Source organism: Trachypithecus francoisi, unplaced genomic scaffold, assembly GCF_009764315.1.
Source record: "Trachypithecus francoisi isolate TF-2019V2 unplaced genomic scaffold, Tfra_2.0 Contig01579, whole genome shotgun sequence".
NCBI classification, from domain to species: domain Eukaryota; kingdom Metazoa; phylum Chordata; class Mammalia; order Primates; family Cercopithecidae; genus Trachypithecus; species Trachypithecus francoisi.
Window position 1 is genome coordinate 7,467,498 of NW_022681442.1, and position 25,186 is coordinate 7,492,683.

The 25,186-nt window shown below is 53.3% G+C and overlaps 1 protein-coding gene and 1 pseudogene across 11 annotated transcripts in view; one reads left to right on the plus strand and one right to left on the minus strand.

The window, feature by feature from the left end:
- Nucleotides 1–9,276, plus strand: part of CHST15 (carbohydrate sulfotransferase 15) — an 86,667-nt gene extending 77,391 nt beyond the window's left edge. For 8 of the 11 annotated variants that reach the window (XM_033179969.1, XM_033179980.1, XM_033179955.1 and 5 more), the window contains 2 exons: nt 4,450–4,597; nt 6,615–9,276. In XM_033179969.1, the coding sequence (XP_033035860.1) occupies nt 4,450–4,597; nt 6,615–6,805 (339 nt within the window). In that variant the 3' untranslated portion in view covers nt 6,806–9,276. Of the gene's footprint in view, nt 1–502; nt 1,821–4,449; nt 4,598–6,614 lie in introns of those variants that run through there. The other 3 variants (XM_033180000.1, XM_033180010.1, XM_033180018.1) reach the window with 3 other exon arrangements.
- A 14,417-nt stretch (nt 9,277–23,693) lies between these two features.
- On the minus strand, nt 23,694–24,803 carry LOC117069818 (annotated as a pseudogene).
- Between the last annotated feature and the right edge of the window lie 383 nt (nt 24,804–25,186).

The following is a 25,186-nucleotide window of genomic DNA, read 5'->3' on the forward strand; positions in this document are numbered from 1 at the left end:
CACCGTGTTAGCCAGGATGGTCTCGATCTCCTGACCTCGTGATCCGCCCGTCTCGGCCTCCCAAAGTGCTGGGATTACAGGCTTGAGCCACCGCGCCCGGCCCCAACCTTTATTCTTTACTGCCAGCCCCTGTCCCAAGTCCTTTCAATGCATCGTCTCATTAGAGATCCCCTGAAATCCATCCCTGCTTTACAGATGGGAACACTGAGGCCCACAGAGGTGAATCCTCCCACCAATAGCTGTTATCAGGCAGGCTCAAGGTTCAGTCCTGGGTCTGCTGGCCTTTGACACTCAGGTAGTTTTTGCCTTCCCTAGCTGGCTCCTAAAAGCAAAGGGTTTTGCTGGCAGGAGGCCTGGGCTTTTATGTTCAATTTTGTGTTTTGCTGAGGATGACAAGACAGTAGCTTAGCGGGTGCCTCTGGTCAAAGGAGATCCCCAGGGGCAGGCTCAGTGGACAGGAGGGATGTAGCAGTAGCAGATTGTCCCTTAATCTTCTCTTCAGTCCCTGGAGAGCTCACACGTCAGAGAAAGAGCGACGCAATTGGAAACCCTCCCCACGGAGGTGAATTTTCGTTTCTGGGAGGAGAAGCCAGTTTCCCTCCAGCTGTGAATCCCAGCCCGGCCACAGCTCTGGGAGGGCAGCTTTGTGAGGCACCCCAGGCCCCGGCACACCCTGCTGGAGTCTTTCACCACCTTCCTGTGGCACGCGGACGCAGGGGCAGCACAGACCCCTCTGCCTCTGGCCAGCCCCCGCCACTGTTCTGCAGCACACCCTACCCTGGGGGTGCTCAGAGGGGCCAGTGCGCCTGCCTCAGAGCAGGGTCCTGAGAAGCCTGGTGCCCAGACGAGCAGCAGCCACAGCCCCTGGGAACTTGCCAGAAATGCAAACGCTCTGCCATCCCCAGACCTGAATCAGAAACTCTGGGGACAGGGCCATGGTCTGTTTCTCAGGCCCTCCAGGTGGGTGTTTGTGGGCTCCGGTTGGAGAGCCACCAGGGCTCTTGTCACCACTCTTTCCTTCTCGCCCTCTGGGGTTGGGGAGACTTGCTCCAGGGCTTGCTTTACTCCGACGGTCTTCTCTTTCTACCCACTCCTTTTCTCCACTGCGTGCATCACAAGGTGATCGCTGAAGTCTGTTTCTTTACCAGTTGAGCTCTGTCTCCACGAGATTGCAGCCTCCCTGAGGCCAGGGCCACTTCTGTTAGCAGCACATCACCATTGCCTAGCAGGGTGCCTGGCACATGGTGGCACGAGCTCAGCTTATTTGCCAAATGAATGAATGGGGACCAGTGGGGAGTCTGAGTGGGAACTCCCAACTGAAATCCCTAGCAGGGAACGGAGAGGCTCGGCCAGGTACCTCTCTGGGGAGAAGAGGGGACTGGGACTGTGCTCAGCTCAGCCTCGGATCTCGGTGGCAATTGCTCTTCCCTGGGGCCCTGCATGGGGGCAAGTTCCATGTGCACAGGTGACCTGGCTTCGGGTCCTGGCTTCAGGGGTATTGGCCACCGACCCTGAGTAGCCCCTTGCCCTGCCCTGCACCTTCATGTTTCTATCGATGAATCAGCTGGCACAGTTAACTTCAAAGGCTTCTCGCAGCTCTGATGTTTTCTAATTTTAAGCACATTGGGCACTTGCCCTAAATACCCTTTTTATTTTTGTTCTATTTTGATTCTCTGTCCTATACTGGGAAAAGGTGAGGGAAAACAGTGTGCTGGGGGCTGTCTTTATGGAGCATATGGTTGCAGTAGTGATACTGCCTGCACCAGAAACTGTCACTTCAGGTGACCACACTCCCCCTCCCTGGCAAAAGGGCTGGGGGTTGGGGTGGGAATTGAGGGGACTTTGGGGTGGATGGATCAGAGGGAAGGCACAAAGCGGGAGGGGAGCTAGCCCCCGGAGAAGCAGCCAAATGCCTGGAGGCCTTCCCCGCGTGCAGCCCCTGCGGTTTGCTCTTTTCCTCCCCTTCCTGGCTCAGCGCCACCTGCTGAGGAGGACCATGCTGCAGTGCAGGCCTGTGTCCACCTGAGACCGCTCAGGGGGCTTTCACGAGGATGGGCACAAACGAGGTTTCAGAGAGCTGTCAGGTGCAGGTGCCCAGCCAGGTGCTCGGCAGGCCACAGCTGCTCTAAACACCCCAGCTTGCCACAAACACCTGGCTGCTTTCCTTCTGGAAAGTTCTCCTGTTGAAAGGCACGTTCTCTGGAGAAGAAAAACCTCATCAGACTGGTCTCCCCTACGAGGGATGGCCTACAAGCCTGCCAGGGAGAGAATTGAAAACCCCGGGAGGCCGGTGACTTAACAGCAAGATGGTCTCGTCATGATTCGTCTGCGTTGGAGGCGACACGCATGTTTATTTCCGAGACTGGCACGTTCTCATTTTCTCTTTAGCTTCGGCCCAGCTTGAGGTCTTTTTTTCTGAGCTGGCATGTGAGGCAGCAACAAAGTGTGGGTTGGAAACAGCTAATGAATTTTGAAGGCAACTTATCCACTCTAATTGCTTTTCTTCCTCCCCATCCTCCTCCACGGTTAGAAAAATAATGAAATGGGAAAAGAATAGTTAGCATCTGTACATATTTTGCCCGATCTTTCATTGTCTTATTGTTAACACTGTATTCAGCAATTGCACCCCAAAACCATGTTGAGGGCCAGAGTGCAGGCTTTGCAAGGATGAGATGGTGGAGAAGCCACAGTCCCTGCCCTCAAGGTCAAGGTCCAGGTCAAGTTGGGCAGGAAAGGAAATGTGACATGAGAGTGTCTGCCTAAAAAATGGGAACTCCAGAGAGGAGCCTGGGGAGCCGGGAAGTGCTGCATATATGAGAGGATGAGCTGGAAGTTTAAGGCAGGCCCAGAACTTTCTATACATAGAAAGCCATGGAGGCTTTAAGCAGGGCTGGCTGTGGCTAGCTCACTGCTTTGGAAAGCCCATGCTGGTGGCAGTGTGCAGATGGGAGTGCAGAGACCAGGGGAAGGAGGACCAGCCAGGAGGCTGTATCAGCTTCAGGCAGGTGTAGATGGGGCACAAACAAAGGAAGTGGTGTGAACTGGGGAGTGGTGGGAGATGAGAAGTTCTGCGCAGACACAGATAGGCAGAGCAGGGTCCCTGGGCACTTGGAGAAGGGGCAAGGGGAGAAGCCCTGGAGAAGGGGGCCTCAGCGAAAGGGAAAGAGGCTGGGTTTTTTTGTTTGTTTTTGTTTTTGTTTTTCCTGGAAGCTTTGCTAAGAGTTTAGGGTGAACTGTGGAGTTAGAGGAAACTGTTCCCAAGACTGCTGTCACTTCTGACACCAGTTTCAAGTTCAGGAGAGATATTCCCCAACCCACCTTCAGGTTCTGTAATTTTCCAGAAGGATTCTCAGAACACACTGGAGGCTATTACGCTCTTGGTTATGATTTATTACAGGGAAAGGATGAAGATTAAAATCAGCCAAGGGAGAGGAAGTGCAGGGGGCAGAGTCCAGGAGGGACCCAAATGCGGAGCTCTGAGTCCTTCTCTCCCTGTGGAGTCATGGACGGTGTTAGTGCCACTGGCCATGGTATGTGACAATCCTTGGGGAGTATTGCCAGGCCAAGCCGTGGGGGTCCAGGCCTTTTACTGGGGCTCCATCACATGCAGCTCCTGTGGCTGACCTTTAGTCTCCAGTCCTACTAGAGTCAGGGCTGATACCATGTGGCCCAAGGCCCCATCATAAAGCACAGTGTTAGCCTGCCTATGACCAAAACCCCCAGGTCAATCAGGACACTTCTGTCTGGTAGGATGTCCAGGGGCCTAGAGATCACCCCCCAGGAGCTGAGGGAAAGACCAGAGTTCTCTTTGAATAGAGTGAAATCTTTACCCCACAGCTTGCAGCAAGGCTCAAGAGAAGGAACAGAAGGATGAAGACCTGGGAAATGGGTACTAGAAAGTAGAAAGGACTTAAATAGAAACGTCCTCCTGTGGACTTGGTTCAGTGCTGATTAGATGCTGATTTACACACACCCTCACAGTCAAGGATTTTTCTCTGGCATCAGGCATTTGGCTCTTCACTCATCTAGGTTGTCTTTGGGGTGTCTGTGGTTGATTTTTCACAGCCCATTGTGTGCTGGGCATAGAGGTCACACTGGGAACAGAGAAATAGCCAGGATGTTGTGCAAAGAACATGCGCACCGTTGGTGGCCACAACCTTGATCTCTTCCCTGCACTTCAGTCCTTACCTGTGAAATGGAGGCATGGAGCTACCTACAGGGTGTTGTGAGGATTAAATGCAACCCCTAATAGAGGAATTCTTTGCACATGTAGCACAAAACCCCCTGTAAAGAAGCAAGAACACCTTGTGTTAAAATCCAGCTTCTGAAAGTACCTTTGCTAGGATAACTCTTTTGTGGTACAGTGAAATGCCATACCACTTTTGGAAAAGTGTCCTATGGTGTTGGGGCAACTGCTCCTGAAATAACGCCCTTCTTCTGTGGTCCTAGGTGAGGCTCCAGGTCGGGCTCTATGCTGTGTACCTTCTGGACTGGCTCAGTGTTTTTGACAAGCAACAGTTTCTCATTCTTCGCCTGGAAGATCATGCATCCAACGTCAAGTACACCATGCACAAGGTCTTCCAGTTTCTGAACCTAGGTATGAAAGTGTGGTGCTTAGACTGACAGGGCAAAGCATGAGCTCTGTGGACCTGTTCTGGGAGTACCCTGGGGCAAATGCAGACCTGGTCAGCTGGGTAGGAATGGGCTGAGCTGGAGGCCTGGGGATGCCCTCCAGGAGGCCTGTTAAGTACCATTTATTGAGCACTAGCTGTACACAGGTCATTGTGCACAGTATGGTGAGGGATTCTCTGGAGAGGAAGAGATGGTTTCCCTTCTGGGAACTTATGGTCTAGTGAAGGCAGAGGAGGAGGCCATAGCTCACCTAACTGAATGACAGGTAGGGTGCCATGGGGAAGGTCAGCACTGTCATGTAAGGTACGTGCTGATGGTTTGGGATCCCAGCTACTGCAGGGATGAGGAAGCCTTCATGGAAGGAAAGGGCCTGAGAGCTGAGCTTTGTATGACCAACAGGATGTCACCGGGGAGCTGGAGCAGAGGACATGGGGCTTGGAGGAGGGAACAGACAGATCATTGCATCATCTTGGATATTCTTGGACATTCCTGGAGTCACAGCCTATGGCTGAGTTTTGGCTGCTGGTCATGGATGCTGGGCCCCTGGGTCATGAGCGCCTGCCCTCAGCTTGTGGATACCAGCGCCCCCATGAGCCTGAGAGTCACTTTGTGGTGACAGGCCACACTGCTGACTATGGTGATGGCTGGCAGAGGCATGTGCTGGCAGAGTGAGGGCTGCCCATGTGGATGGGGCACCCAGGGATGGCTTGAAAGGCTGAACAGGCTCGGAACAAGCTGCCCTCCTTCCCAGAACGCCTCCTGCAGCCCTGACTAATGGTCTTGCCCGGGAACTTGGTTAATTGAGTGTTTCTGGAAATACATCTGCCTGCCACTGGGACTTGGGCCTCTTTGATCATTTGATTTTGTTTCTCCTTTTTTTGGAGAGCTGGTAATGTGATGGAGTTTGATGAGTTCTTTCCCTTCCAAGGCTTAGACTCATCTTTCTTTGATTTGACCACATGTTGACTCTGTCCCATTAATGAGCTTGTCTTTTGTCCCCAAGATGGATAGTAAGGCCAATTCTGTATCTCATATGGCCGTAGGATGCTGGGACATGCTTTTTCTGTATATGGGCTAAGGACTTTGGCCAGAGCCCAAGAGCCCTGGGTAAAGAGGCTTGAGCAGTGATGGGTTACACCAAGAAGCTGTGGCTCAGAGGGCTGGGTGTGGGGGTGACTGACAGCCCCTGCCGGCCTGTTCCAGGGCCTCTCCTCACTCCAGAGGGCGGGGCGTGGGGGTGACTGACAGCCCCTGCCGGCCTGTTCCAGGGCCTCTCCTCACTCCAGAGGCTAGGGCGTGGGGGTGACTGACAGCCTCTACCGGCCTGATCTAGTGCCTCTCCTCACTCCAGAGGGCGGGGCGTGGGGGTGACTGACAGCCCCTGCCGGCAGGCCTCTCCTCACTGATGTCCTTGCTGCAGATGGGGTGGTTCAGCCCGTGGGGGCTCTGGGCACAGGTGGCCTCCTCCCCACCCTCCAACCTATGGCCACTTCACAGCAAGACGCACAGGGTGAAACTGCAGGCCCAGGGCCCTTGGCATGAGCAGCCTGAAATAGAAACGATGATGGCGGAATTCCAGAGGGCTGCTGAGCAGGAAAACTGAAGCCCATGGGCTGTGCCCGGCAGGCCGCACGTTCCTCCAAGGATGGGCTGACGCCCATGGAGAGCAGCCCACCAAGGGCAATTGGAAGGGAATCCTTGAGGTCAGCCTCAGACGCTGTATCATCATTAAATGCCAGTTGGGCTCCCCCGTGGGTGGGCATCCTGCACCCGCCGCAGAATTTCTTTGCAATTTCCTAATGGTATTTCCACTTTCCTCAGTGCTTCCGAAATGGATCCGGCCAAAGAATTTTAATCCCCAAATACATTCTTCTTAAAGGAAAATCCTGTCTGAATACGAAGCATAGCTGGGATATTTGCGAAGTCCCTTTTACTTCCTGCCATGCCTCCTGCCTTACGGGACTCCTCTTCTTTTATTCTAGGGCCCTTAAGTGAGAAGCAGGAGGCTTTGATGACCAAGAGCCCCGCCTCCAATGCACGGCGTCCCGAGGACCGGAACCTGGGGCCTATGTGGCCCATCACACAGAAGATTCTGCGGGATTTCTACAGGCCTTTCAACGCTAGGCTGGCGCAGGTCCTCGCTGATGAGGCGTTTGCGTGGAAGACGACGTGAGAGCTGAACTGTTGCTGCACATGCTGGGCCCGCCAATGCCGTCATCACCAGGATTTTACAAATCTCTTTGCAGGGAACTGTTTCACTCATGGTATGGAAAACCCCAGGACTCCGCCACTCTAGGCACACATGAATTAGAACCATTTTGGAATTTCTTTTGTGATGTTCAAGAGCTCAGCAATGGACCGCTCCTCTGTTTGAGGCCAGTGGAGACCCCATTTCTCAAGAATTCAGCGCTGCTCTGAGCGTCCTGGAGCTTGGGGATGCAGCCAGCTGACCCTGCACTGGGTGTGGAGAGAACACCTAGGGAAGGCAGCCCAGCGCTGCCCACCTCGGCCTTCTGGCGAGCCTCAGTCTGGGTTCTGAGTCAGCACGCCAGAGGTCATGCCACAGGGCTGGCTGGAACTTACACTTCACGTTCCCTTTTTTCCCCCTAGAGATGGGGTCTCGCCGTGTTGCGCAGACTGTCTATATTCAATGGCTATCTTCACAGGTGTGATCATATCACATTCACTTCTGAAACGCTTGTTGAGATCGCTAACCTCACTGGGACAGAGAACCGCAGTCTTTCGAGAATGGAGGCTCTTCATTTTTTTTTCTCGTTTACTCCAAAGTCAGCCCTCCAGTTTCTTCAGAGGTAAACCCTGTTAACGTCACTGTTTCCAAAAGGAAAAAAATCAGTCAGTTTTTGGCAGCACCTTCATCTCTCTGACCTCCTCCTATTCTGTCCTTGTGGACTTTACTTATGTTTAACATAGAAAATGAATACATTTAAAACAAAACCGCTTTCTGCATTTAACCAGTCCTGGCTCTCTCTCTGCTGCCTCTATACATGTCAAGAAATTCAGTTTATAATTGGAAGGGAAATTTTTGCTGTTAATGCCAGAATGAGCAACCTCAAGGAATTGAACACTTCATGGAAAATCTAGGTAATTCAAGCCCTCATCAGGTTTACAAGATCATCAGAGAAACAGAGGATTTTAATTTTTAGTTCTGGCTGGCTACAGGCTCCATTTCTCCACCTTCCCATTGGAAAACGTTTATTTCCACATTCTCCACTACGTGTGATCAAAGTTCCTCACCCAGCAAGGGACTATAGATACCCGTGTCCCATTTCCGAAACACAATGCATAAGCTGAACTTGGGCGTGTTGAGATTTGGGATGAGGTTTCTAAGAGTCGTGTTCTTCATGGAATTTTCCAGGCTACTTGGCAGCTTGGTTTACCGATGGATGGGCAAGAGATCTTGTCATTTCTTGGCAGTCACAGGCAAGATTGAAGAGAAGACTTGAGCATCCTTGGCAACAGCCCAGGTGGGACCTGGATGAAGCTTTGCACTCAAGTGTTGTCAAGGGAAGCTTCCTGTGAACCAAAGTTCTCAGGCCAAGGTCTCGTCCACCAAAGCCAGAAAGTGCAAGCACCCGTCTACCCAGCTCTAACTTGCATGTGTGAGACAGACCGGGCTTTAGGGGTAGGAGGATCTGCAATTGCTCAGCTGTCCCCTCCTGGTGCTGTTATCTTTCTGCCATCAGAGAAGGGACACACAGCCCATTTGAAGGTGTGCAGAGGGCTCTGAGCGCTAGGATGGCCGGGAGCTGTTCCTGCTACTGAAGGAGCTGTGTGTCCCGAACTCCCACTTGCAGGGACAGTCCCCACCTTCTCTATAGCCGGCACTGAGAGCAGCCGCCAGCAGGGAAATCTGGTCTGAGCACAAGGATGCTTTAGGGAAAGATCACTTCAGTATGTGTGTATATTTATTTGCAGTACAGTGTGTATGTGTGTGTGTGTGTACTCGCACGTGTGGGTGAATGCGTCTTCTGAGTGGGTTCTGTTCAGTTCCAGTTGCTAATGAGGCTCCTCCGCTCTGGACACAACCCTTTTATAGATTAATTTCTCTGCCAATTAACTTGTCATTTTCAGTACGTATTTTACTATTCCACACCGACCATAATTACAACAAGGGATTTTTCTTATGCACTCCTATGCATGTGAATAACATGTGGTGTAATTCTGCTTCTTACAGAAGTATTACTGAAGGTATTATTTCCAATATTATTTGGTTTATTATGCGGATCTTTTTTATATATGCAGTCCCATCCCTTCTGTGCCAATCAATGCCATCCAGACATGGTTTTTCCCTCCAGGGGCCTTTCTCCAGAGGGCACTTCTGCTGCCTCTGCTTCCTCTCGTTCGAGGCCCGGCTCCTGCTGACAGAATAGGTTCCGTTCTGGGCGGTGGTTCTCGAGCCTGCCATTCAAAACCAAAGTGAATTGGAGCATTTCTCATAACATGGTATTGAAGTTCCTTTTTGTTCTCAAAAGCTGTGTACCAGACTGTGTTAAATTGTACTCCCTTAGTCCTGTAAGGTATGTTCAGTGAATCGCAGTTACGCTGTACTTTTATTAATATTTAACATAATTAAAGATGGACCCATATGAGTGACGCCTGTGGAGCGGGTGTGCTTCCTCTGCAGCCAGGCTTTTCCTGGGGCGCGAATGAATCACAGTGGTTTAGTGTCGGACCTGCTCGACTTGTGCAGGCTCTGTGTAAAGGGGAGTTACAGCTGTGCTGGCTGCTGAGAGATGAGGTGTGATGGTGCTAGCAACAGGCAGAAGAAAACTCAAGACCAGAGAGAGAAGGATTCAGATGTTAGCAGGGACTCCCTGTGCGAGTCCTGTTGGGGTGTGAGTCAGGGTGGGAGGTCCGGCCCAGCCCACAGTCAGGCCTAGCATTGCCTTCAGACCTTCCAATTTGAAGATTAGGTGACCACAGGCCTCATTCTGGTGGCCTGCCTGGTCCCTGGCAGCTGTGAGTTTGAGACCCCTGGTGTCTGTGGCACATGTCCTTATCGCTGAGGGCAAGCCCGCAGGAGGAGGTGGTGTGCACTCAGCTGGGGCAGCCAGGACAAAAGATCACAAACAACAGAAACTGTTTTTCTCAGTCCAGAGACCAAAGGCTTGAGATCAAGGTGCTGCAGGGCTCGTTTCTCTGGGGGTCCCTCTCCTTGGCTTGCTGATGGCTGATGCTCTCTGTGTATTCGTATGGCCACACACACACGGCCCTGCTGCCTCCTCCTCATAAGGACACCAGTCGGAGGGGATGAAGGCGCGCTCTGACAGCCTCATCTTAACCTCATCACCTCTTTAAAAAACTTTGTCTGCAAATGCAGTCACATTCTGAGGTACTCGAGATTGGGACTTCAACATATGAATTTGGGGCACACTTTTCAGCCCATACAGAGGGGACATCTCAGGCTTAGGGCTCTGGAAGCTGGGCCATCCTGAGCACAGCGTGGACCCTGGTGGGTCCCCCAGTTCTGGGCAGACCTTCCTGGGGGACTCTTTCTCCCCAGCACCGCCTCCCACGGTGGTGTGTTGAGGTTGGGGGCTGGTGTGTCCAGGCTGGAAATAGGGAAGACCCCATCTTTTCCTGCCAGGGTCAGGAATGGCTTTACCCAGCAGGGAATGGAGGACAGGTGGGAGTCAGGAGCAGAATGGCTGGGGTGCATGTTTGAGGGCTGAGGGCACAACTTCCCTCCCTTTCAGATTTCCTCTGAAAGCCTCTCCCGTGAGGCTACCCACTCCCCACCGAGAAACCAGCCCTCGGGAAGGATCCTGATGAGCACGCCTCTTCCCCACAAAATGACCTGATTTGGGAACTGAAGCAAAGGCTGTGCTCCTGGTGGAGGAACTCCAAGGATCCCTGAGTGTGGAGACAGGGATTGTGTGGGTGGCTATTTTTCTGTTACTCCAGAAATCTCACCCTCCAGGCAGCTCTGCTGCCTATGGTGAGGTGGATCCCAGGGGGGCTGATAGGAAAACATCACTGATGAATCGGGTTTGCCCAGTACTTCACTGGGCAGGGTTCTCTGCGGAGCAGCAGAGACAGAATAGGTCCCGTGGGGCAGACGCTGCATTGGCTGGAGCAGCCTGGGAGCTTTGTGAGTTTGTGTTGCTATAAAGGAGCACCTGAAGCTGGAAATTTATAAAGGAAAAAAGGCTTGTTTGGCTCACAATTCTGCTGGCTAAGGATTGAGCATCAGGTGAAAGCCTCAGGCTGCTTCACTCCTGGCGGAAGGTGAAGAGGGCTGGCTGCACAGAGGTCACAGAGGGGAGGGCAGGGCTGGGGGAGGGAGGTGCCAGGCTCTTTTTAACAACCTGCTTTTGTGGGAACAAACAGAAGAAGAACTCACTACCCCCAGGACGGCACCAAGCTATTCCTGAGAGCTCTGCCCCCGTGACCCAAACAATGAGGATCAGATTTCAACATGAGGTTTGGGGTACACACATCCAAACTACAGCAGCTACTATAAATCACCTCAAACTTAGTGGCTCAAAGCAACAGAAGTTTATGATCTCAGTGCTGGAGGCCGGCAGTCTGAAGTCGGTCTCACGGGGCTAAAGTGAAGTGATGAGCAGGACTGGTTCTTTCCAGGGGCTCAAGGGGAGTCTGTTTTCCTACCTTCTCCAGCTTCGAGAGGCCGCCTGCACTCATGGCTCCTGGTTCTTTCCTCCATTGTCAAAAGCATGGCATCTTCAAGTCTAACTCTCTCACTCTGCTTCCGAGATCACATGGCCTTCTTTGACCCTCATGGTCCCGGTGTCGTAAGGACCCTCGTGATGACACTGGGCCCACCAGATCATCCAGGATTATCTCCCCATCTCCAGATCACATCTGCAAAGCCTCTTTTGCCATAGAAGGGAGCATATTTGTAGTCTCTAGGGATTATGACGTGGACATCTTCAAAGGCCGTTATTCAGCCAACCACAGGAGGGTGGTGTGGAGAGCTGGCCAGTCGGGCAAGAATGGGATGGAGGGGGTACCCCCTGGCCGCTTCCCCGTGCTCTATTGTACAGCCCAAGCGGGTCTGAGTAGGGAGGGGGCTGCCCTCAGCAGAAGGCTGAGCTTCTGGATGCATCATTCCGGGACAGTGCATCTTCCTATCCAGGCAAGGCTCTATGACTGGGGTAGTGGAGTAGGTGGACAGGGCGATGCGAGGGGTCAGGCCGCAGACCCACCTCCTCCCGAATTCACATCACAGTGTTTTTCCCACGGAAGGTCACCTGGTTTCCAAGAGTCAGCCTTGTCCCCCACAATGGAGACAGGAGAATTTCTCCAGCTCTTGGTAGAAGTAATTTTTGAGTGCTTACTAGTTATTTACCTTTTTGCTTTTTAAAAAATTTCTGTGAAGTTACTTTGTGAGTTTTCCAGGATGTGTGTAAACTACACACATCAGCCACCTGGGTAGTTTTGAGTTGCTGAAGTTCAGCTGTTGTTGACTTCAAAGGCAGCAGCTGATGAAAGTTGCAGAAATAGTTAGAACATTTTCCAGTCCCTGTTCAGGGGTTGGTGACCTCCGTGGCCCCCAGCTTCACGGCTTTGGGCCTGGGAAGGCTGGTGTCCAGTCTCACTGATGGCTACAGACTGGACTCACCCCCACCATCTCTGTCCTCACCAACCCTGTCCCCAGACCCGTGGCTCATCCCCAGTATCCTCTGCAAACCTGCTCTTACTCAGGTCCGGGGCAGCAGACTGAGCACTGTGGGCCGTCCTAGGAGCCTGAGGCTGCACAGGTTGCTGACCTTGGATTGTAAGGCTGGGTACAAAGGCAGAAGGTGGGGATTCTCAGGCAATGCAGCAGGCCCGTGAGAGAGGCTGGGGAAGAGCACCAGGGCTCTCTCAGTTGCCACCTGCGAGTGGCTGTGTCCTCCTGCCATGGGGCACCCAGGACCCAGCTCAGGCTTGCACCTGGGTTCTTCATTGTTGAACCTGTGGCAAAGCAAGGAGGAGACTTGGTCTCCTCCCTGCTGGGCAGCCTCTGCTGACTGCCCTGTAAGTGCTGGGCACCGTGTCTGGGGCACAGAGACTGTGAAAGGCCTTCTCTCCCATGGTGGAGAGCTGCCAGCAGCATGAGGAGGCCGGGTTCCTGCAGGGTCCTTGGCAAGCCTGAGGGCCAGTGGGGATCCTGAGGGCTTTTTGGGGTGTACCGTCAGCTCTGCATGCTTTGAAAGGCCCCTTTAAAGTCAGGTCCTGGTCAGATCTAGAATGGACAAGTCTCAGCTGAGGCTGAAACCTCGGCCTCCCTAAGCCTTGTGACTTGCCCAGGGTCGGAGGCCCAGCGCTCCCTGAGGAATTCTCTTCCTGGCAGGGCAGAGAAAGGCGGGGGCTGGGGAATCTGGGTGGGGAAATCCCAGCTGCCTCTCCCTGCACGCTGGCCCGTCTCCCCCAGGTCATGAGCCATCCCCTTTCGACTGTTTTTCCACCGTAAGGGACTGTGATTTGCATCCACCAAACTCTGCCCGACAGGGACAGTGTGGGAAGAGGGTAAGCCCTGAGTTTGGAGCCAGATGAGCTAGATTCAAAGCCCAATTCCACAGCAGAGGGCCTAGGACAGCCATCCCATAACCTTGGGTACACCACAGGCCCTTTCTGCACCCACAGGTCTGTCTTGCTCATGAGTGGGTCTCAGAGTTAACAAATATGGACTGAGGATCAGAGAGGCTGCACGCCTGCCTGAGGTCACACAGCTCAGATCCCCAGAAAGAGAGCAGAATGGCAGCTCAGACATTCTGAGTCAGTGCTTTTAACCATAGTGCTGCATTGTACACCCTTAGCACCAGCCCCAGGCTCCCATCCTCAGCAGCCTGTCTGCATTTCGAGGGTCGGTTCTCCTTCCCCTCCATTTCAAATGCCCCCCTTTCAAGTTCCCTCAGGGAAGGCCAGTGGTTTCTGAGGTCACCTGGGCCAGGGGTTTCTGCAACTTAACTCATCAAGGGTCTAGGTGATGACTGGGATTTCTAGGGGGAAGCAAGGGAAATAAACGTGACTTTTTCTGCCAAAAGGCTCTCTCAGCCGAAACTTGCTGGCATGGATATTCCCCCTGCTCTGGGCTGGCTGGCGTGAGTTGTCTGCGCCTCCCTGAAGGCAGACTTCAGGGGCTGGCTGTGATGGGCTAGCTGCGGAGAGGAGTTCCGTGAGCCCTGAGTCACATCAGAAGCAGATTGCTCCACCCCAGGGCTCAGCCCTGCCCAGGGCGTCAAAGGCACCAAACATACACACCTGAGCTAGAAAGCGTAAAAAAGCCAAAATTTAATTTTCTCAGCAAATACTTTCTGAACATCTTCTATGCACGAGTCATTGGGCTGGGCACTGTGGTGAGGGTGGGGCATAGTTCATTTGCTCATTCATCGATTCCTTCACTGGTTCTTCCAACAAATATTGAGGGAGCACCAGCCATGTCCTTGGTATTAGAGGCACCTGGGAGAGCAGAGCTGGTCCCTGCCTGCTTGCAGTGTAGCAGACAGATATTGATCAGAAACAGACAAGACATTGATCACAGCATTGCCTAAAGCATTTCAGAACTGCAACAGCCATGAGGGGCGATACTGGGGAAAGTGACATTTTTCTGGTGAGATACCCTTACCCCTCCCCAGCTACTCCACTCTCTCTGACTTCCCCATCTGCCTCAGAGACCAAGCCCCAGGAGGAGGCTGGGCTGGAACTGACCGCCTAGCTTTCTCCAGGCTGCACGAAGACCACTCCCAGAATGTTTCAGGCCTACCAGAGCCTCTACCTACCAAATTACCTCAAGGCTGCCATGCCCTGATCCTCAGGAAGCCACTGTACCTTGCATTGGGTTCTGTGTGACCCGTGGCCCCTCATTCATTCTCAAAATGCCTCCTCCACTTTCTTGCTCTGGCTCAAGATGACCAAAGTGTTTCCATAAAGGGCCAGATGGTAAATATATTAGACTTCGTGGACCCAAGAGGAAAAACAGAAGATATTAGGTACTAATGTAACAGAGAGAAAAGAGGTTCCACAAATATGTAGAGATAGAATTCAAAATACAATCGTTGAGTACAGTTTTTTGGTAATACAGCTCTGCTTATAGAAGCAAGGGGTTCTTTTGGGAGTGGGTAATATTCTGCTTCATTGAGGGTCAAGTTGAGTGCACCCTGTCAGACCCTCTGCAGATGCTCGTCTGGAGACGCCAACCCTAATCCAGTCTTCTGGCCCTGTTGACTTTGTTGGCAGCTCCTCCTGAAACTTTCACTTGGTCTCCAGGACAATGGACTCCTCGCTGGTCCTCATTGTGCCTCCATGGCTGCACCTGCTCTTCTTTGTGGCCATGAATGTCAGGGTGCCCAGTGGCTCAGTCCTCAGCCCTCTCCCATAACTGGTCTTATCCAGTCCGTGGCCTCAGACGCCATCTCTATGCTGATGACTCCCAGACCTCGGCCCTGAGCACAGGCTGGTGCACACACTGTGTGACAGGTGGCGCCCCCAGCATTAATGACTCGGAGCTCTTGGGTCTGTCCCGCCACCTAAGCCACCTCCCTAGCACAGTTCCATCTTCAGTCGCAGTGACCAGCCCATGCAGGCCACATCGCTGAGCTCCACCAGACACTGCTCGCCCACACCCACCCTGGAACCCATCTTGCCGACTGTCCTGCTCCTGCAGTCTCTTCTGCTGGAAGGCTCTGCACCCCCAGCTTCCTCCTTCAGGCTGACAGCAACCTCCCAATCAAACCGACCACCTTGACCAAACTGCCAACCCGCCCCTTCCCAAGCCACTCTCTCACCGTCAGGTCTTCCCCCTGCCTCAGAAGATCCACCATTCTCCCGGCTCTGCCCCCTCATCTTAACCACGCTTGTATTAGTTATGTTGATTATTTTCTGTATTTTATGATCGTTTGACATGTTGCTGACCTGGGAAGGACTGCCCCCTTGGGACTAGCTAACCCCTAGATATAGCAGCACTTGGAGCACACCTTTTGTATGCAAAACAACCAATCCCAGCCCACCCCGACCATCTCCTTTCCTGAGCTTTTACAGTGGGCAATGCAGCTCCCCAGTCGTCCCGGGGCCAGAGCCCAGACAACTTGGAAGCCCAGACACCCTGAGCCCTATAAAATTATTCAAACTCAGCTCTAGCCCTGCATAACCCAGTTGCTGTTTGTCCATTTCTTGCTATGAAAACCACAGCAAAGGCTCTGGCTCACCATTTCCCCGGTGCTCTCTCTGCCTCCTCACCCCGGTGCTTCCCAGTGGCCCCACATAGCCCGGTGTGTCTCTTCCTCTTGGGAACTGTGAGTAACAAACCATTGTGTCAAAGGCAATCTTTTTTTTTTTTTTTTTTTTTGAGACAGGGTCTCACTCTGATGCCCAGGCTGGCTAGAGTGCAGTGGTGCCATCTCGGCTCACTGCAGCCTCAACCTCCAGGGCTTAGGTGATCCTCCCACCTCAGCCTCCTGAGTAGCTGGGACTACAGGCACCTGCTATCATGCCCAGCTAACTTTGTGTATTTTTTTGTAGTGATAGGGTTTTGCTATGTTGCCCAGGATGGTCTTGAACTCCTGGGCTCAAGCAATCTGCCCACCTCAGCTCCTCAAAGTGCTGGGATTACAGGCATGAGCCACTGAGCCCAGCCAAAGACAATCTTCTGAGCTGTTGGTCTCACTTGACCCGAATAACAGTGAAACCCTATGCTTCGACACCCCCACCCCCGCAGCACTCCAGCATGGTGGTGAGAGCCTGGCACGTCCACTGTCACTTTTCCCTGCAGTCCTTCAAACCATGTCACTCTCTTCCCCAGCACACCTAGGATCAGAGGCCAAGACCTGCTCATGGCCCTTGAGGCCCTCCCTGACCCTGCCCTGCTGACCTCTGAGACCTCAGCTGCCCGCACTCACCTCAGCTCTGGCCATGCTGATCTCACCGCCATGCTCAGCGCACCAAGCCCTTCCCTGTACTGGCCTGTGCCCCTGGGGTGCCCTGCCTGGCACACCCTTCCCTGACCCTGACCAGGCCGGCACCTTTGCCTCACTATGGTCCCTTCCCTGGCCCTGGCCAGGCCGGTGCCTTGACTTACTATGGTCCCTTCCCTGGCCACTTACACAAAATAATACCTCTCCTGCACGTGCCAGGCTCCCCGCTTGATTTGCTGAGAGCACTTGCCTCATAGCTGTCATCGGAGACTGGACCATCTGTGTGTCTGCTGCTGCTTCAGCAGCTCTCTACCTATCAGGGACCTCTGCTCCTTGAGGTGGGAACGCTGTTCATGGCTGCAGTCTCAGAGCCTGGATCAGTGACTGCACAGAATACTCAACAAACTTAGATGGAGCAAAAAGACATGTGTGATGATGCTGTAGAGCAAGCAACCCCCCACCCCTCAGGCATGGGCCAGTAGCAGTCCATGGCCTGTTAGGAGCCGGGCTACACAGCAGGAGGTGAGAAGCACAGCTTCATTTCTATTACAGCCGCTCCCCATCGCTTGCATTACCTCCTGAGGTCCACCTCCTAGTGGTAACATTCGATTCTCATAGGAGCTCCAACCCTATTGTGAACTGTTCATGTCAGGGTTCTAGGTGGCACGTTCCTTATGAGAATCTAACAACAGAAGATCTGTTGTTGTCTCCCATCACCCCCAGATGGGACCATCTAGTTGCAGGAGAACAAGTTCAGGGCTCCCACTGATTCTACATGATGGTGAGTTGTAGAATTATTTCATTATATATTTCAGCGTAATAATAGAAATGAAGTGCACAATACATGTAATGAGCTTGAATCATCCCAAACCATCCCCCCGCCCAACTGTGGAAAAACTGTCTTTCATGAAACTGGTCCCTGGTGCCAAAAAGGTTGGGGCCCGCTGCTCTAGAATGTGAAGCAGGGAAAGAGGATCTCACTGTAGGGGCCAGACTCACTTTCCTAAGGAAGGAACAGGGAGAGCCTAGGAGAATGCAGGCCCTGTGCAAATGTCAGAACCTCCAGCAGAGGAGAGGTCTGCAGGGTGCATGGGGGCTGTGCATCAGGAAAGAGGTGGTGTTGAGCCCCGAAGACTGGCAGGATCTAGAAAGGTGGGCAGGCATGCCGAGAGGAGGGGCTGGGGTGAGCAGGGGCAGGGAACAGGGAAGGCACAAGAGCAGGGAAGGTCTCAGTGCCTCCAGAAAGGAGCATTCGAACATTCTGGGCTTTGGAGTCAGGGAGACCTGGGCTACAATCCTGGCTCTGCCACTGTCCTCTGTGTGACCTTAGGCAAAGGACTTGATGCTCTTGAGCCTTTGTTTTCTTATCTGCAGAATGGGGATGCACTCAGACTCAGGCCTTTATGGTGATATTCAGGGTTCACACATGTAATACCCTCCACATGGCATCTGGCCTCTGGAGGTTGGGGCAGGTCACCTCGGCAATGGTCCTCAGGCACCATTGTAGCAGTAGGAGGTGAAGCCACCCAGGTAAGTGGGCACCGGGTCAAAGAGGATTTGGGTCTCAGGGTAAATGCCTTTGGTTGAACTAGTGGTGTATTGAGCTTCCCACACTGACATTTTCTGAGCAGAGGAATTACTTGGTTAGAGCAGGGATTTAGGTCATTAATTTGGAGCAGGTAGAAGTGCCTGGAAATGGAAAGGCCAAGGCTGAGGCTTTTATGGTCCAAGTGAGTGATCACAGGGGCTAGGAGTAGGAAGCATGGTGGAAGGACCATTTCAAAGGCACTGTTCCAGTGGGATGGTGACATCACTACTGACGGCACCCACAGAGCTCGGGTATATGCATGCTTATGTGTAACTCCCCGTTTTACAGAAAAGGAAGCTAGGGCTCAGGGAGGTTAGGTGACTGGTCACACAGTTAGTACTGGACCCAGTATAGGAACCCACCAAATCTGACTCATCTCGTGCTTGTGACTAACTGAAGGATGTGGCAGGCCATGGAGGCAAGGTCAAAGGCAAAGTCAAGCCCCAAATGGTCAAAGGCAAGGATTAGACTTGGAGCTGGTGTCCAGCCTGAGGGTGGAGGGGTGGGGGGCATTTACCATAGTAGGGGAAGGCTGGGTTGGGTCAACGTTCTTGCAACATCTGTAATTGCAGCGTTAGCTGGGCAAGTTAGATGGGTGGGGAAGTCCTACTTAACCACATAGACATTTCTTAAACATTTTATTTTTACTTAAAATATGTAAAGTACAGCACATCTATTTGTCTGCCTTTTGGTATGGGGCCAAAACGTTTTCTCTGAGCATGAGCCCACTGACTGGAGCTCTGGGTCATCTCTGTGGCAGAAACCACAGCGCAGTGAATCAGCACTGATTTCTGGTTTCAGTGTTTCTAAAGGGACGTGAGAACTGGAAGGCACTTACAAGGCAATCTCGAGGCGGAGTCCTTCATTATTCGTGTGACTATTTTCCCCAAATCATTACCTTCATCTGTGCTGGGACTTTCCAAAGCTTCCAGCCTGGCGTTCAGGGACCAGCTCTCTTTCTGCATTCATATTTCATCAGCTTCCATCAGTGGCTCTCCGAGAGTGGCCCAGGGACCACTTGCAACCCTTTCAGGGAATCCAGAGTCCAAACTCTTTTCTTGGTCAAACTAAGATGTTGTGTGCCCTTGATGCTCTCATTTTCTCCAGAAGGTGCAAATAAAGACCTCCAGAGGCCCCAGCCCTGCCCTCTGACAGCCGATGGAATGCGTGCTTGTGTATTCCTGTGCTTTGAAAGTCTCTCGTCTTTAATTTCGAATATGGTAAATATCAATCAATGCAAGCCGCATAAACAAAAGCTATTTGGGATCTTCAATGATTTTTAAGAGTATAAAGGAATCTTTAAAGTTTGAGGTTGGGTACGGTGGCTCACACCTTTAATCCCAGCATTTTGGGAGGCTCAGGCTGAAGGATCCCTTGACCCCAGGAGTTTGAGACCAACCTGGGCAAGATGGTGAGACCCCGTCTCTACAAAGTAAACAAATAAATAAATAGATATTAGCAGAATGTGGTGGCACACACCTGTGGTCCCAGCTACTTGGGAGGCTGAGGTGGGAGGATTGCTTAAGCCCCCAAATTTCAAGCAGCAGTGAGCTGTGATCACGCCACTGCACTCCAGCCTGGAGGACAGAGCAACACCCATCTCTGAAAACAAACAAACCCAACTAGTCTGAAAACGCTCTAGCTTATATGATATTTAATTAACCTATGCATTCATAATATCAAGAACAGCTGGCATGAAAAAGGCTTGGGGCAAACACAATTGACTTGTAAATACAAGATCAGCTGGAGGGTGTTTTGCCAAATGGCTGAAAGCCAGGAGCTTACTAAAAGCCCAGGGCATGCTCAGCAGCACGCCCAGGATGTCTAGGGGATATGGACACACCTGTCACCCGCAAGGGCCAGATGAGAGGCCATCCATGGTAAAGGGGATGAAAACGGTCATAGCAGGCCAGCTATGATTGAACACAGGTGAGCACCAGGCCCTGTGCTGGGGCGTCTCCTCCTGTCTCAGATCCTCACTGCAACCCCGGGAGGAGGTTTTATCTTTATTCTGGTTTCATCATTATAAAGGTGGGAGAATTGAGGCTCAGACGGGCTCAGGCCCCTCAGCTAGTAAGGAGAAGAGGTGGTCCTTGGTCTCAGGTCTGCTGGTCTCCAGAGCTCGAATCTCAGCCTCAGCTTCTCAACTCGGAGTCTCTGAAAAGGGTTTCCAAGGAGGTGGTGGAACCGTGTAGACTTCGGACATGGTCTGGGGCTGGGAGACCAGGCCGAGCCGCTGCAAGTAGGGAGGGCTGAGGTCAGGGTTGGGTGCCATATTCAGGTTGTGGAAGCAAAAGCAGTGGAAGCAACAGCAATGCCAGGACAGCAGGGCCTCCTCCCCTGCGCCCCACTGTGTGCGCAGACTCCCAGGGGGCAGAAACTCCGTCCTGGGCTCCACCGCTGCCCTCACTGCATCCCCTCCCTGTCCCACATCTCCCTGCAGGCCAGAGCCGAGCTGAGTGCGCTGCTGGCCCTGGGAGAAGCCCCATGGCTTTGCAGGCGCAGTTGAGCAGATGGGACCGGTTGTGCCCTGGGCCCTTCCACCTCACAGGCTGCCCCTTGCTCAGAGCCCAGGAACCTCGGGCTGACCCAGACACGGCCAATTCTGAGGTCAATACGGAGCCCCAGTGGCGAAGAGCTCCAGCAGCTGAAGGTTCGAGTCACGGTGGAGGAATGGGGCGTGGCCGCTCTCTTCCTCAGGGCTGGGCTCCCGGCCGCGGAGGGGCAGCTGGCCGGTGCCCCAGTGGCGGGGGAGACCATTTGCTTACTCCCACTTCCACATGAGATAATCGGGAGATCTCCTGCCATACTCTGCGCTTTCAGCATAATGGAATTCAGGAAAATTCCTGGGCCGAGCCACCCCGCAATTCTAAAGGCAGAGACCCGGGCAGCCTGCAAGGACCTCGGGACATGGGCACACTTTCTATCCCCGCTATCTTCCTACTTCCCCTAAGAAAGCACTCGCCTCCCGGGGCCCCAGCCCTCTGCCTCCTGCCTTTTCCCACGCCGTGACTCCACCAGGAGTGCCCACCCTCACACTGTTCAAGCGAGTCTGTCTCTTACCCCACCCCAAGGCCAAGTTCAAGTGCTGCTGCTTCCTCCATGATGGCTGCCTGGATTCCTCCATCCCTATCCCCAGATATCCCGCAGTGTAGCGATGTTCCTGAGGCGGAGGTAGCGGATGTCCCGAGAGAGAACCGAACTAGGGGCGCCAGAGAAAGAGTTGGACGATCTTAGGCAAGCGATTTAACCTCTCTGAGCCTCAGTTTCCCCAGTCTCTGAACGGGGTGGGAATACGGAGGATTTCAAGGAGCCCTTTCAGATCTCCCTCTTTATTGCCTTTTGAAAACTCGCCACTTTCCCCAAGCTGCTTGAATTCCTAAGGCGTTTTGCAGAGGAGCTGTGCGAAGGGTGTGGAAGGGGGCGGGGGCCGGGACTGGCAGCCCGGTCCCCACGCCCCTGGGGTTCTGCAGACCAGCTCACTGGAGACCAGGAAGCGCCAAAAGGCAGTCCTGCGCTGTCCCCTGGTGGCCAATGTGGACACTGCAGCCAGGAAGCCTTTCCCTCCCGGCTTTCCGGGGAGAGGCTATCTGCTGGACACTCCCCAGGCTTCGTGGCTCACCTCTCACCCGGCTAGGGAGCTCCCGACACCAAGGATGAGGGCGTTGGAGGGTGAAAGACTGGGTCGCAGCTCTGCCAATCAAGAGCGTGGTTCTGAAGACGCCCAGTTGCGGGGAAGTAGATGTGGCGGCCCCCCAGAGGTGCACCCACCTGCTCCTCCGTCTGTGGGCTTTTCCCACGGCCTCTGAGGAGTCTGCTCAGCAGTTCCGCTGGAAGTGATAGGGGCGCAGACACCTCCCCACCTTTCTGCCCTCCTAGTCCTTCCACCCTGGGACAGTTGCCCTTTCCCAACCCTCTCTCCTGAACCCTTACAAAATCCTGTCCTGAGCCAGCTATACTTTGGCCTCAAGCCCCCTCCTAGGACTGTGGATGATTGAGGAGGGCCTCCGAAGGAGCCATCACTGTTCCCAGGGAGGCCTTGGAAATGGGCGTGATAGTGATGAGGCGTTCCTGGAAGCAGGATCAGAGGCCTGTCTGCAAACACACCAGGGCTGCTATCCTTTTTCACCGTTGCCTGCCTCTGCCTTCTCCACTTCTCCCCAGCATTCTGTCTTCCCTGGCCTCTCCCGTCTCCTCTCTGTGTCTCTTCTCTCCTTAAGCCTTGCGTCTGTGTCTTCGCAGTCCTATGCAGGCAGGCTCTGCGTCTCTCTGTTCCCCGAACCATTCTGTTCCTAGATGGAACAGGATGGAACAGGTCCAGGGGCTGCTGGGCTCCGACACCCCTGGCCCTATTCCCAGGGCCTCCCTGTGTTATCTGAGCACCTTCCCAGGCTTTGTTCAACATGCTGAGGTCTGGGATTTCCATCTTGGACCCAGGTGCTCATCCTGCTTGGCCCTGACCTTCCCTTTCCCTGTTCACTTTGCCTTTGAGTCCTTTCTGCTCTCTCCTCTCCTTTACTCGCTTTCTCTCTCCTCCTGTCCATTTGCTCTCACTCCTCTGGCAGTGAAGGAGATTTGCTGGATTGGGCTAGGGCTGGGGTTGGCATTCCGAGGGACAGAGGGTCTGGAGAAGAAGCCGCTACTGTGCAGGCTTAGGAGTGTCCACAGTCTCGATGAAAAGCTGAGATAACACAGATAAATCCACAGGCCCTGCTCTGCCTAAAAGACACACTTAGAATATCCAATCTGTGACCCTTGGCTTAACTTTTTTTTGTTTTTAAATTTTACTTTAAGTTCTGGGATACATGTACAGAATATGAAGGTTTGTTACATAGGTATACATGTGCCATGGTGGTTTGCTGCAGCTATCAAACTGTCATTTAGGTTTTCAGCTCCACCTGCATTAGGTATTTGTACTAAAGCTCTCCCTCCCCTAGACCCCACCCTCCAACAGGCCCCGCTGTGTGATGTTCCCCTCCCTGCATCCATGTGTTCTTGTTGTTCAACTCCCGCTTATGAGTGAGAACATGCTGTGTTTGGTTTTCTGTTCCTATGTTAAGTTTGCTGAGAATGATGGCTTCCGGCTTTATCCACATCCCTGCAAAGGACATGAACTCATCCTTTTTTATGGCCATATAGTATTCCATGGTGTATATGTGCCACATTTTCTTTATCCGGTCTATCATTGATGGACATTTGGGTTGGTTCCAAGTCTTTGCTATTGTAAACAATGCTGCGGTAAGCATATGTGTGCATGTGTCTTTATAGTAGAATGATTTATAATCCTTTGGGTATATACCCAGTAATAGGATTGCTGTGTCAAACGGTATTTGTGGTTCTAGAGGAATCACCACACTGTCTTCCACAATGGTTGAACTAATTTACACTATTACCAACAGTGTAAAAGCGTTCCTATTTCTCCACAGCCTCGCCAGTGTCTGTCATTTCCTTACTTTTTAATAATTGCCATTCTAAGTGGCATGAGATGGTATCTCATTGTGGTTTTGATTTGCATTTCTCAGATGACCAGTGATAATGAGCTTTGTTTTCATATGTTTATTGGCCGCATAAATGTCTTCATTCTTTTTTATTATTTATCTATTACATTTAAAAAAAAAATAATTTCCTTGGCTGGGCTTGGTCTCACCGTCCCCACCTTCCGTGGTAGGCTGCTGGGGTGGCCTGGGCGGAAAGGCCTTAGGTATCTGGGCCGGAATCTGCGCGGGGTGGGGGGACCCGCTCATCTCCCTGCTGTTAGTGCCCCTCCAATGGGGCTGTCTTCTTTGGGTTCTACCCCCTCAGTGCCCTCTATAGGCTGCAGCTGGTTGGGGGGCCGGGGGCCTCGCACAAACCTCCGTCGGTGGAAGAAGGGTGGGGGGCGCCCTCATCTGGGCCGCTGCCCGGAGTCTTCGGCCCACTCACCTTCGCTGCCAGGTTCTGTCCCCGGAGGGGATCTCTGCCACCATGGGTGGTGGGGCAACTGAGGGAGGCTGGGGATGAATCGGCGGAACCTACATCGGTTGGGGGCATAACGACTGCCCTTCACGGGCACACCCCCACCCAGGGCCCAGTTACATTAGTGGCTTCTGCGCCCTTCTCTCCTTCCACGACATCAAATTCCACAGTCTCCCCATCTCCAGCCCTGCGCAGAAACTTCCTGGGGTTGTTAACAGCTATCTGGTGAACAAAGACATCTTCCTTGGTGTCATTCCGGTTGATGAATCCGTAACCACTCCGGACGCTGAACCATTTGACAGTGCGCAGGACTCGGATTGCCAGCACCGGCCCGTCTGCCTGACTCCGGGCCGGCCGGACGGGGGGAGGGGTGGGGGCGGGGGTTCCCGAGGCCGCCGTCGCCGGGTTGCCCGGGGTGCGGGGACCCTGGCAGCGGGATTCAAGGCGGCTCTGCTCCCGCCGCAGCCGCCCGCCCCGCCACCTGCTTTCTGCAGCTCCCCCGCGGGCACCGGTACCACCATTGCTACCACCGCTTCCACCCCTGCCGCCGTCGCGGGCACCGTCGCCGCGGGGACAGCTGTCGCCACCGCTGCAGCCTCCACCTCGTTCTTCCCGCCGGGTCCAGTACCAGCCTTCGCCGCCACCACCTCCTCCTCCGCTGCAGCCCCGGTGCCTCCCCGCGGCTCGCGAACCCGCTGACCTGCTGGGTCCTCGCGCTCTGAGCCTCGCCTGCACGCCAATGTCTTCATTCTTTTTTTTTGAGACGGAGTCTCGCTCTGTCGCCCAGGCTGGAGTGCAGTGGCCGGATCTCAGCTCACTGCAAGCTCCACCTCCCGGGTTCACGCCATTCTCCTACCTCAGCCTTCCGGGTAGCTGGGACTACAGGCACCCGCCACCTCGCCCGGCTAGTTTTTTGTGTTTTTTAGTAGAGACGGGGTTTCACCGTGTTAGCCAGGATGGTCTCGATCTTCTGACCTCGTGATCCGCCCGTCTCGGCCTCCCAAAGTGCTGGGATTACAGGCTTGAGCCACCGCGCCTCTTAATCGCTGCATTTTTTTGTTTTTGTTTTTGTTTTTTTTGAGATGGAGTCTCCCTCTGTCGCCCAGGCTGGAGTGAAATGGCTGATCTCTGC